The 13,309-nt window shown below is 36.6% G+C and overlaps 1 protein-coding gene across 1 annotated transcript; it reads left to right on the forward strand.

Annotated features, from left to right (window-relative positions):
• The first annotated feature begins 7,483 nt into the window (after positions 1-7,483).
• On the forward strand, positions 7,484-12,824 carry LOC136229226 (alcohol dehydrogenase class-3). The gene is made up of 9 exons (XM_066017866.1): positions 7,484-7,646; positions 7,772-7,908; positions 8,459-8,505; positions 8,590-8,915; positions 9,489-9,571; positions 9,668-9,743; positions 12,020-12,177; positions 12,255-12,416; positions 12,522-12,824. Exons 1-9 carry the CDS (start codon positions 7,613-7,615, stop codon positions 12,633-12,635), a joined length of 1,137 nt encoding a protein of 378 aa, XP_065873938.1. The 5' UTR covers positions 7,484-7,612; the 3' UTR covers positions 12,636-12,824.
• Positions 12,825-13,309: the final 485 nt, after the last annotated feature.

The following is a 13,309-nucleotide window of genomic DNA, read 5'->3' on the forward strand; positions in this document are numbered from 1 at the left end:
TGGGGATGAGTGGAAGACTGCCTTCAAGACAAGAGATGGATTGTATGAATGGTTAGTTATGCCCTTTGGGATGACCAACGCCCCTAGTACTTTTATGAGACTGATGAATCAGGTGCTTCGCCCAGTGATTGGGAAGTTCGTAGTTGTGTATTTTGATGACATTTTGATCCACAGCCAGACCTTGGCGGAACATGAAGAGCACTTGCAGACCGTGTTTGACCTGTTAAGGAAACACCAACTATACGCCAACACCAAGAAGTGTGACTTTGTCATGGAGAGCTTAGTTTTCCTTGGATTCGTGGTCAGCGGGAGTGGAATCCAAGTTGATGGGGAGAAAGTAAGAGCCATCCGAGAATGGCCTACTCCGAGGAACGTGGGGGATATCAGGAGTTTTCATGGGCTAGCAACGTTTTATTGCCGATTCATTAAGAACTTCAGTTCCATAGTGGCCCCGTTGACGGAATGTTTGAAGAAGGGAAAGGGGTTCGAGTGGGCGGACGCCCAAGAAGGGAGCTTCGCCTTGATCAAGGAAAAGCTGAGTACAGCGCCAGTGCTGGCGTATCCCGATTTTGACAAACTGTTTGAAGTTGCGTGTGATGCCAGTGGAATTGGGATTGGTGGTGTCTTGATGCAAGAAAAGAGGCCCATTGCATACTTCAGTGAGAAGCTCTATGAGGCACGGTAAAGGTGGGCAACGTATGATCAAGAGTTTTATGCTGTAGTGAGGGCATTGAAAGTATGGGAACATTACTTGGTGGAAAAAGAGTTCATCCTCTACACTGACCATCAAGCTCTCAAATACCTGGGAAGTCAGAAGCAACTTCGAAGCGCCATGCACGCCCGGTGGTCTGCCTTCATAGATAAGTTCCCCTATAAGCTTATCCATAAGGCGGGAAAACAGAACATAGTGGCGGACGCCTTGAGTCGGAGGGTTGCACTAATAAAAACAGTCAACCTGGAGACCGATTGTTTCGAACACATCAGAGGAGAGTACCTGGCGGATCCTGACTTTGGAAGTATCTGGGAGAAGTGCCAGCGCCAACCTAGGGATGGGGCGTATCACTTGATGGATGAATATCTAATGAGGGGCAACCAACTTTGTTTACCTTGCACTTCTATCCGCGAGAAGGTGGTCCGAGATCTACATGGCGGATCCCTGGGGGGACATTTTGGGCGAGACAAGACATATGCAGCAGTGAGTTCCCATTATTTCTGGCCCAAAATGAGAAGAGATGTGGCGTACCTGGTAGAACGATGCTATATCTGCCAGACCGCCAAGGGACACGCTACAAATGCTGGCTTACAGCTACCCTTGCCTGTACCAGAGACCATATATGAGGATCTGTCCATGGATTTTGTCCTAGGGTTACCCAGAACTCAGAGAGGCATGGATTCCATCTTCGTGGTTTTTGACCGGTTTTCGAAAATGGCATTCTTCATACCATGCCGTAAGACTAACGACGCATCAGCGACTGCCAAGCTATTCTTCAAAGAGGTTGTCAGACTACATGGTGTACCAAAGAGCATTGTCTCAGACCGTGACACAAAGTTCCTGAGTCACTTCTGGCGGACCTTGTGGGCTCTTTTTGATACTTCTTTGAAGTTTAGTACCACCGCCCACCCTCAGACAGACGGACAGACAGAAGTGGTCAATCGGACTCTGGGAAACTTACTGCGCAGCAAATGTAAGGATAAGCCCAGGATGTGGGACGTGGTTTTAGCACAAGCTGAGTTCGCCTACAATGGATCTGTACACTCGGGAACTGGGAAGTCACCCTTTGAGGTGGTATACACTAAGACCCCGAATCACGTCCTTGATATAGCCCATCTTCCCAAAGGAAACGTGACGGCAAACCAACTAGCCAAAGACTATGTCCATATGCACCAAGAGGTGAAGGAGACTCTTGAGGAGAGAAACCAGAAACTAAAAGCTAAGGCGGATGAGCACCGCAGGGACCTACAGTTCGAAGTGGGAGACGAGATTATGGTACACTTGGGAAAAGAGAGACTCGCCAACGCCACAAGCAGCAAGCTTCGACCGAGAAAGTACGGGCCATATAAGATCACCAAGAAGGTCAATGCCAATGCCTATCACATAGCTTTGCCAAATTGGCTTGGTAAAGTCTCATCGACGTTCAATGTTCGTGACCTTAGCCCGTGGAAGTCAGATGGCCCTTTGGAGAACAACACAGACAAGCCAGTGCCGAATTCTTTTAAAGAAGGAGAGAATGATGCGGACATCCTAACTGGGATCAATAATAACACGCGCCTTGGCGGATCTCCTCTCGGCGTTCCCACAGAGGTTGTATCTAAGAGGGCGGATCCCCTGGACACGCGAGCGGGGCGGATCTAGGCGTACGCCATGAGGCGTACCAACAACTACACTGGGCGGATCTCAAGTTTACTTCCTGTCGAAGGAATTCACCAACAACCTCTGACGCTCCGTACCTGCACCTCTGTACCTGTTGTCTGGGCGCATTACCTATCTTACCCTCTTATTATTAACTGTATTGTAACCCTAGTAGGGGTAGTCCCTGTCCTTTGCTTATCTTTTAGAGGTTGTATTTAAACCCTCATTTTGTAAGGATAAGGCAACTTTTATCAATCAAATATCATTTCTCATTGAGATTAAGGTTTATACCTTTGTTTATCGGGATTCACTCCTTCTAGTCTAGCTAGAGAAGAAGATCTTTGTTGGTTTACAATTAAAACCTCCATCTATCGCTTTTAATCTGTATCAAATATAAAATAATTTGATTGCAAATTTGATTTTTAGATGATTATAAATTTCAATAATAAGTTCAAAACACAATATTCAATATTTAATTTTTATCTGATAAGTGTTTGATAAAGTCACTACTCATAACTTGGTAAGTTAAGAACTTTCTTAACTTATTGTTCCCTTAAAATAAAATTTTATTTTTCAAATATATGTAAATAACAACCATATAATAGTTTAAAATAAAGTCCAAGTAAAATAGTTCATACGTCATGTGGTAACATGTGAAACCATATAAGTTTTCCGCATAACAACTCAATCACCATATGAATGCATATTACATATTTTTAGGTACTTGAAGAGAACTATTGGAATGGGCATTTACTATCCATATCAAAATACATTATACATCAAAAGATACTGTGATGCAGATTGAGCATTTTGTAAACAGTCTTGAAGATCCATTATAGGATACTGTGTGTTTACAAGCAGATCCATGGTTTATTGGCAGTGGTGAATCCAGGATTTGAGGGAGCGGAGGGCAAAATTCTACGTAAAAAAATTTTAGACAAAAAATGCAAAATTGTTCAATTTTTGGTGACGAAAAATGCAAAAACGTTCAATTGTCATGCATTATTTTCATGATTTTTTTTTTATAAAAAAACGTAAATTATAATATTTCCGACTCGTAATCATCCATTTCCGGAATTCTCGGGTTGTTACGCATCAAATATCCCTAACGTTTTGGGTCAGGTGCAATTTTACCCCTAATGTTTGTAGCCAAGAGCAATTTTATCCCTAACGTTGATAAATTTGATCAATTTCAGACACTATTATAAAATACAGTCATTTTTTTCTTTATTTTGCACCAATTGCATATCAATTTTGCACCAATTTTACCTCTCATGTTGATAAATTGGATCAATTTCAGACACTATTATGCATGACCGATAAGACAGTTTGATGAATTATTTCTCAAATTGACCCAATTTATCAATGTTAGGGGTAAACTTGCTCTTGGCTTTCAACAGTAGGGATAAAATTGTACCATTTTAGACGTTAGGGATAAAATTGCTCCTGACCCAAAACATTAGGGGTATTTTTGCACTTTAATCTTTATTTTTGGATTTTTTTTTTTTTTCATGACCCCTACATCCGCCCCTGTTTATTGGAAGAGTACGAAACAAATAATAAGTACACAAGTATGGCTAAAACAACTTGTGAAGTTAAGTGGGTTTCATTTCTGATTAAAGAGTTCAAAGTTCACTCTAATTTACCAATTCCTTTATTTTGTGATGACACATCTATTGTTGCAATAGGAGCCAACCAATCCAATTGTTTTCTTATTATACTTTGATATATAATCCAAAGTTCACTTTCTTTATGTCTCATTATAATAGTTTTTTTTTCTATAAAAAGTCTCATTATTATTCTTTAAAAAAAGTCTCATATAATTTGTTCTTATTATACTTGATATATAATCTTTTTATTTTATAACAAAACATTATTATCATATATGTTTTTCTAGAAATGAAGTAAATTACAAGACTCCTTTAAAAAATAATATATCATTATTTATAAAAATTGTTTCTAATTAAAAAAAAAAAAGAAGTTGAGGAATGTCAAAAAGATGTCGCCATTATGTAGTCATGGTAGAAAGGAAAGGAATGCAACAAACTTCCTTTATTTAAAAGCATCATCACTTTCATATGCAACCTATTTTACTTTCTCAGCACAAACACAAAATCCACTTTCAATCTCCATTTCGGTAATTCTCTTACCCTTCTCTTTCATTTTCCTGTTTTCTTGCTTTCAATGTCAATTTCTTTTTTTTTATCACTTTTTTTTCTCATTTTATACATTTAAATATGGATATTTAAATGAGTTATGGTATCATAATCGTATTAGATTAAAAAAAAAAGGGGCAGTCCGGTCGCACTACGCGTCCCCGCTGAGCGATGGTCCGGGGAGGGGTCCCACCATAAGGGTGTACTGGGGGCAAGCCTTCCCCTGCCAATTTATTTAGCAAGAGGCCGCTTCTAAGACTCGAACCCGTGACCTCTTAGTCACACGACAACAACGTTTACCGTTGCGCCAAGGTTCGCCCTCCATAATCGTATTAGATTATTTATATAATTTATATGATATAAATGCAATACAAATAACAATAATGTAAAATGAGTCATATGAGATGGAGTATTTCTGTAAACAGTATTGTTTGTGTTAGAAATTGATAGTCTTACATTCAAATTAGATGGTGATAATATCATTATTTCACTAAAAACAATTAGTTGTTTAATTTTCATGTTTTTTTTTTTTTTTTTTTGAGGGAAATTTTCATGTTTATTATTATTATTATTTCCCTCAAAACAAATGAAAATGTGGTTGTGAATATTAGAAAGCCCAAGCCCATTACGTTTGGGCCCATCATATGGGCTAAGGATTGTTGTCTTGGTTTAGGAACACCCAAGCCCACAATGGGCCCATTATGTCACAAAATGATACTGTAGGAGTTAGTGCTGCTAAGCTGTTGTATATCATTGATTTTGTCCCTAATTTATAGAACGTGATCTTGTCCCAATTTTTAATTTATGTTGCTTATCCATCCTTTGTCATTTTCTTCAAAACAAATTAGTATTTCATAACATTATTGACATGAATAAAAAACTATTTTATAGCAATTATTGTGAAATTTCTTGTATTGGAATTTCTCCCCCCACGAGGAACTGTTGGGATCGGCGGAGACATTTCGATTCGATGCCAAAATCAGTATGATATTCAAGAAATTAATAATAATTTTAAAAGTACTCTAGAACTAGTATGTGTACCTTTGGTTTCAGGATGCTGGATATTAATATAGGTTTCCGTAACTTCTATTGATGACAATCGAAGTGAATAGTTCATTTAATGCCATTTATTAACAGTGTAATTATCTTAAAGAAGCTTCTTATTCAGTTATGCTTCTCACACCTTTCCTTGTAACTGTTATGATGTATAATGACAGATGAGTTACTATCCGTATCCCTTTTATGGGGGGATACGTTCACGCCAGTCTTTACATCCGCCATGGCATATCCCATTTATAAGTTTTTTTTTTCTTACAAAAAGGTTTATGGGGAAGACGAGTAACTCCAGTTCATCCTCCGATAAAAACCTCAAAGAAATTTACAAAAGAATTTATATATTGCTTTGCCTATAAAAACTCTAACCATGACAATAAGAAATATAAAAACACCCTTTTAATAAATGTTGAATCTGTCACTAGGGAAATGTCCTAATTATTATTATTATTAGGGGGAAGTTCAAATAAAACTCATGTGGTTTCACTAATTTTCAGATAAAAGACTGTGGTTTACTTTTTATCAAAACGATGACTGAGGTTTCGCACTTTTAATAATGCTATTAAAACTATCTTTAACGACCTGAAAATGAAAATTTTCAAGAATTAAAGTTGTTCAATGTCATATTTTCTACGGAACTACATTTTCGATTTTAGAAAATCATCTTTTTTGGAACTTTCTCTCTCTAAACATTAACTTTCTCTCTCTTTACCAAACATCATCTAAATAATCTCGAAATAAAAAAGTTGAAGAATTAAAGTTGCTTAGAATATTAGTAGTTCTTAAAATATGTCATTTTTGAAGTTGTTAAGGGTAATTTTAATAGTATCAATCGAAAAAGTCCTTATTTTGCTAAAGTTGAAAACCTCAGTCTTCGTTTTGACAAAAAGTAAACCACAGTCCTTTATTTGAAAATTAGTGAAACCACATGGGTTTTATTTGAACTTTACCCTGATTATTATTACTCCTAATCTTTGTTAGATTCTGAATGCAAGTTGAATATTGATTTGGAGAAGGAATTGAAAATATTATATCATCGTATGTTTATTAAAATGTTGGTGCCACCTATGGTTACTTTGTTTTTGACAAAGTACCATTACTTTGTATGTTTTCACTATTGGATGATGGAGTATAAAATTAATCCAATGGTAAAAACATGCAAAGTAAGACTTATTTTGTCAAAAACAAAGTAAGCATAGCTTTTACCTTAAAATGTTGTTTACCCACGCTTAATTCAAAATGATTAATATTATATTACTAGTAATAAATTAAATTAATGGGTAATTAATTTATTAGTCCCTATATTTTGACAAAACACACTGTTTAGTCCATGTATTTTCAAAAACACATGGTAAAGTCACTAACCTTTTTCTCAGTGAACTGTTTAGTCCTTTCGTCTGTTTGTTAGATTTTTTACCGTTTATGACTTCGGAAATGATTAAATTACACTTTACTATTTACCTTCAAACTTTAGAAGAGGAAATCCAATTTAGAAGAAGAAGTTATTTGTATGGAGAACAAGAAAAAGAACAAATCCAATGCTTACGAATTTGAACGATTAAGGAGAAAATCAAGAAGAAGAACACTCAAAATTGATTTTAGATGCATTAGAGTTTAAAGGAAATGAAAATAAAGGAAAAGAATAATGCAAATCCAAATTGACTAACAAAATCTTCATGAGAGTCTAACGGCAGGGACTAAACAGTTCACTGAGAAAAAAGTTAGGGACTAAACAGTTCATCGAAAAAAAGGTTAAGGACTTTATCATATGTTTTTGAAAATATAGGGATTAAACAGTGTGTTTTGTCAAAATATAGGGACTAATAAATTAATTACCCTAAATTAATTGAAGAAACAGAGCAGTCGCATTATATTCGACCTTAATTTTTTCATTGAAAAAAAATAATAATTACAAAATATCTTTCAATTATAGACCACTGCCAAATTTTCCAACTCTCACCGTCTCCTATTTTGTATTTTCCACTCCTTTTGCATTGATCTTATCATCTTTCTCTTTTCCTCACTGTTCTCTTACTCTAAATCGGAATCATCCATGGCAACTCAGGGTCAGGTCATCACCTGCAAAGGTAACGATTTCTTTTGTTCTTATATATCGTCTACATTTGCATATGACTGCTTTTCTGATTATAATTTCATTTCTATTTGATGAGTTTGATCTGTGATCTTTTTCGATGCCAATCAAAATGAGCAGCGGCTGTTGCGTATGAGGCCAACAAGCCTTTGGTAATCGAAGATGTGCAGGTGGCTCCACCTCAGGCCGGTGAGGTCCGAATCAAGATTCTTTTCACTGCTCTGTGCCACACTGATGCTTACACCTGGAGTGGCAAGGTAACTATACTAGATTTGTTTTCTTTTTGTGAAGTGCTTTGGATTATAGAACCTTCACTAGCAGTTTTTAATTTTTTATTCGAGTTTATGGCATTTCCTTTTCAACCGTATTATTTTATTTATCAACCAATTGTTCCTAGTCGTTATATGTAATTGTAAAGAGAAGAACGGAAAGTAGTTTCACTTGAGATAGTATTTATGATATGTGGTGGGAGCTTCCAGTGCTAAGAAGATAAAATTTAGCACTGAGTTTGCATTTTGGCCAATTGCAATCCTCATCCATTGTGAAATATGAGGTGTTCTGTGATCTCTGGTCTTTCACATGGGCGTTGATTTTGAAATGATTAGCATATGCTAATTTTATCTTTAGTTTCCATTATTATTGAGAGCTCATAGTAAGACCTTCGTGAAGAATGTATATACATTATAATATTCTTGTCTTTTATTATGCTTTACTGTTAACAATAATGGTTAAGATGCTTCTGTATCTATTATTTTTTCCAAGTTTTTCGTATTGATCTACATTTTCTAACTTTTATCTGCCTTATAGGATCCCGAGGGCCTCTTCCCTTGCATCCTTGGTCACGAGGCTGCTGGGTATGTGTATCATATGTATCATTCAAGATACTAAGTGGTTTATGTGATCTTTGCATAAGAGTTATGGTTCATTTTCTCCCTCAGGATTGTAGAAAGTGTGGGTGAAGGGGTGACTGAGGTTCAGCCTGGTGACCATGTCATTCCTTGTTATCAAGCAGAATGCAAAGAATGCAAGTTCTGTAAATCAGGGAAGACAAATCTTTGTGGCAAAGTTCGTGCAGCTACTGGTGTTGGAGTCATGATGAATGATCGCAAAAGTCGGTTCTCAGTAAATGGAAAGCCTATTTATCATTTCATGGGGACCTCAACTTTCAGCCAGTACACAGTTGTACATGATGTTAGTGTTGCAAAGATTGATCCACAAGCTCCTTTGGAGAAAGTGTGCCTCCTTGGCTGTGGTGTTCCAACTGGTAAGCACATGCTTAATTCACAAAGGTTGTTTCAGCCTCATATATAATTTTCCTGGCTGAGAGTATAGATGCTTTCTGGTGCTGAATCTGTTTTTGATAAGTTGGTTTCTTCAGCTACTGGGTTGTCTATCATGTTCATGGTTTTATTTTAAAGTGCTCTGTACTTTATGTTTCTGTTACAATTATCAGTTATTGTCCTCAAACATCATTACTGTTTGTTGAATTTTATTTGGGTTTTAGAATGAGTGTACATTAACTTTGTGAGAGAAAAAAATATGACTAGGATGTACATTTTGTATTTATAATAATTGTTTTTTATATTATTAGGCTATTAGCGGGGGAAAAAAAAGAATGTAACTATAACCCCATGAGAATGGCCCAACATTTAACTTTATGGGTGGCAAAGGTGTGTTCTTTTGTGTTTGCAACATAACTCTTGTGCATTTCTTCTCTCTTCTCAACATCTTACAAGTTTCATTGTTTTTCTCTTAGTGCTTATTAACTACAATATTCTGTAAATAACTTGTCACATGTTTTTGCTGATAATCATGATATTTTTTTTTGTTTCTTTAGGACTCGGAGCAGTTTGGAACACTGCAAAAGTAGAAGCAGGATCAATTGTTGCTATTTTTGGCCTCGGAACAGTTGGCCTTGCAGTAAGTAGTAAACATGACCATCTAGCTCCCTCTGTCTATATTATATCTCCGTTAATAAAAAACCAATGTGGTTATTTAATGACTGTAATTTTATAGGTTGCAGAAGGAGCAAAAACAGCTGGTGCTTCGCGTATAATTGGAATAGATATTGACAGTAAAAAGTTTGATAGAGGTACATTTTAATTTTAATTAATGCTTCCATTATATGATTTATATGCTCTGCAGCAGACAACCAAAACTTAATTAAACTTTACACCTTTTATCTAAAAGAATCTTTGTACTTTAAACTGAGGCAGTGTCTTCTAGATCGTTGTATCACATTTCCATCTTGTTGTGGAGTGTTTGCCACTGATGAATGCTCACGAAAATGAAAATTACTGTTGCTTTACTGTGCTTGAAATATGAGTATCATATCCAATACTCAAGTCATCAGCTTCAGTAGCCTCTTTTTTACTTGTCTGCATACATGGTAGCTTTCTTGATGAAATAGTTATTTGTCGACCATATTTTTGGATGGTTTTGAATTTTGAAAGAATCCATTGGCAATGCAGGAATTTTCACATGCACCTTAATGAGCAAGTGAGTTTGCTCATTCATCGTTAGATATAGGTTTATTAAATCTAAGCCTCGGGATGCTTTGAATCTCGACCTTAGGATCCTAATAAGCCTAGATCTGACGGTGAATGAGCAAATTCTACATGCTCATTAAGGTGCATGTGATCAAGACTGTTGGCAGTGATGTATAGATCTTGATTTTAAACTTCTGCAAGTTTTTGTTTCTAGGTGTAAAACTTTCCATGTTTCAGTTCAAACTAGGGTTATTTGCATCCAATTCTCGAACTCAGACAGATGATTCTATCTTATTGGCTTATGAAAGTGCCCAAGAACTAAGAACAGATTTTTTATGCTCCTAATGTTTTGGGGCATCCCGACAATTATATACCTGCTAATCCGAATGTCACTTTACCCAGTATTTCAATTAGTTCACTAAACTTCAATTTGGGCCCATAAGATAACTCAAGCCCTAATTATGTTCCAGAAAACCATGTTGACCTTTTTTCCAGCATTTTCAACGCCTGGAAGCTGACTAGGATGATGAATCCACCAAACTAATGCCATGTAAGCCCGTAGTTGTTAAAGGTGCAAAGCGCACTATGGCGCTAAGGGGTCATGGAGCCTAGGCGCGCGCCTAAGGAACACGAGGCGCAGAAAAAAAAAAAATATATATATATATATATATATATATATACTCTGGTACAGGTTAAAGCATAAACCAAAAAAACACACTTATGACCACACAAACAAAACAAAACCACATAAAAACACAATACTAAATCATAAATGTCAAAACACCAAGTTAAGTTCATACTTCATAGAGATATTAACATATGCTTAACGTCTTAACCTAAGTACCTAGCTAATGCTACTAAACTAATAACCATTCATTGTCAATAAAAAAGAACACACAAAACAGGAGGAGACATTAACATATACTTACTGTCGCAGTTTCTGTTTGAGTGGATGAGACTCTTCTTTTCGCGACTGCTCTTAATCCCTCTCTAGTCTTTCTATATTTAGTTATATCTCTTGATATTCTTATTTAGATCAAGGGTTAACATTAATCTTATTTATATTAGATTAGTGGTTGAGATTAATGAACCATTTGTTTTACACAAAAAAGTAAAAAAAAAAAAAAAACCTTGTGAAAACGGTATATACTGAGGCGCACCTTGATTCAGGCTCTGAGGCCGAGGCAAGGTGCACAAGTCAAGAGCCTTTTAAACAGTGCCTCGCTTTGTGCAATCAAGGCTCACTACCTTGAGCCTTGAGTGAGGCGCGCCTTTAACAACTACGTGTAAGCCCCATTCATCGAAATTATCATGCCATGTGGAATCCACTAGCTTTGTATTCCACCAAACTGTGAACATTTTATAACTTCATTTAACTTAGATGGCAAAAATTTCGATACGAGACACTTATGTGGCATTAACTTGTTTGACTTATCATCTTAGTCAAATTTCAGGCCTTGAAAAGGCTCAAGTGATTTTATTGGAATCATAGATATTTCCATTGGCACAAATTGAAGTATAGTGATCTAATTGAAATACAGGGTAAAGTTGAGGGAATGTCTGCGCATTTAACCAGTTTTGTTAATTTATGATGGGTTTGGTAACATGTGTTTCTGGGTCATCTTTCTTTTGCAATTTCATGACTAATGGCAATGAGGATGCTGGATTGACTTTGTTGTTAAAGCTGCTTTTGTGTCTGCTCTATGCTTAGTTTATAGAGGCACATGGACCAAATATTTTGTTGGACTAAAAGTAATGAGTTTGGAAAGGAACTAAATTGTTAAAGCATTGTATGCAGGGGCACAAAATGGTGTTGATTTGTAATTTATCATGTGCATAGTTCTTTATATTTTTAACTTTTGTAAATTGCAACATGCAGCAAAGGATTTTGGAGTTACTGAATTCATTAATCCAAAGGAGCATGACAAACCAATTCAGCAGGTCATTGTTGATCTCACAGATGGTGGTGTTGACTACAGTTTTGAGTGTATTGGAAATGTTTCTGTTATGAGGTCTGCTTTAGAATGTTGTCACAAGGTAAGAATTTTCTAGATTGGTGGCAAAGACTTCGTTTGGATCTTTCGAGCACTTCTGATATGACCGAAACTTTTCAGGGTTGGGGGACCTCTGTTATCGTGGGTGTTGCAGCTTCAGGTCAGGAGATCTCCACTCGCCCTTTCCAGTTGGTGACTGGCCGTGTATGGAAAGGAACTGCTTTTGGCGGGTTCAAGAGTCGTTCTCAAGTGCCTTGGCTTGTTGAAAAGTACATGAAAAAGGTAATCTTTTGTTTATGGTAACACATATCTGCCTTTTGTGATCTCTTCCTCCATTCAAATATCAAACTGTTTGTGTTTATGTGGTTGCTGCGCCTCGTTTTATAGGAAATCAAGGTGGATGAGTACATAACTCATAGTTTGACTCTTGGGGATATGAACAAAGCATTTGATCTGTTGCATGAAGGGGATTGCCTCCGGTGTGTGCTTAGTATGGATTGAGGTTATCCAATAAAGCGGCCTCCATAACTCTTTTACGGTGACTTTTCCTATAGAGGCCTGCTGTATTTTGTCCATGGTTATAACCTACTAAGGCCTTTGTAAGTGTATTCTGAAAATGGACGCTTCAATGCCCCTTTTTGTGTGGATGAAATTACATAATCAATCAAGTTGGTGGATTGATTAATTGAATATGCATGTTGTGGCATCTTATTATGTCTCTTGCAATAATTTGATAAACCTTTTGAAAACTTAACCATCTTTTGTCTGTTCTTTTCTAGTTGAAGTGTTTCTTTAGGAAGAAAAACCATGTTAACGAAAACTGTGTTCCAGGTGGCAATTAGTGAGGTTAAAAGGTGTGGTTGGAAAAATCAGAATGCCACATTTGCCATCATGTGAAACTGTTTAAGATGATCATTCTTTGCTATTTTAGGTATAGATTTAGGCAAAATGTTAATCAATCTCCGGTTTGAGTTTGTCAACTCGCCTTGTTGTCCCTTTTGGCTTGGAACAAGCTCACCATGCTCCGGACAGCCACTTGGTAGGTTCTATTTCTCATCCGGCTTCCTCTAACAGGCTGTTCCCCTAATTGGCTTAAGTGCAATTTTGATGCAACTTGTTTTGCTTCTTCTTCCAGCACAAGTATTAGATGTCTCCTCGGGGATGAATATGTTCGG

This window comes from Euphorbia lathyris, chromosome 5 (genome assembly GCF_963576675.1).
Source record: "Euphorbia lathyris chromosome 5, ddEupLath1.1, whole genome shotgun sequence".
NCBI classification, from domain to species: domain Eukaryota; kingdom Viridiplantae; phylum Streptophyta; class Magnoliopsida; order Malpighiales; family Euphorbiaceae; genus Euphorbia; species Euphorbia lathyris.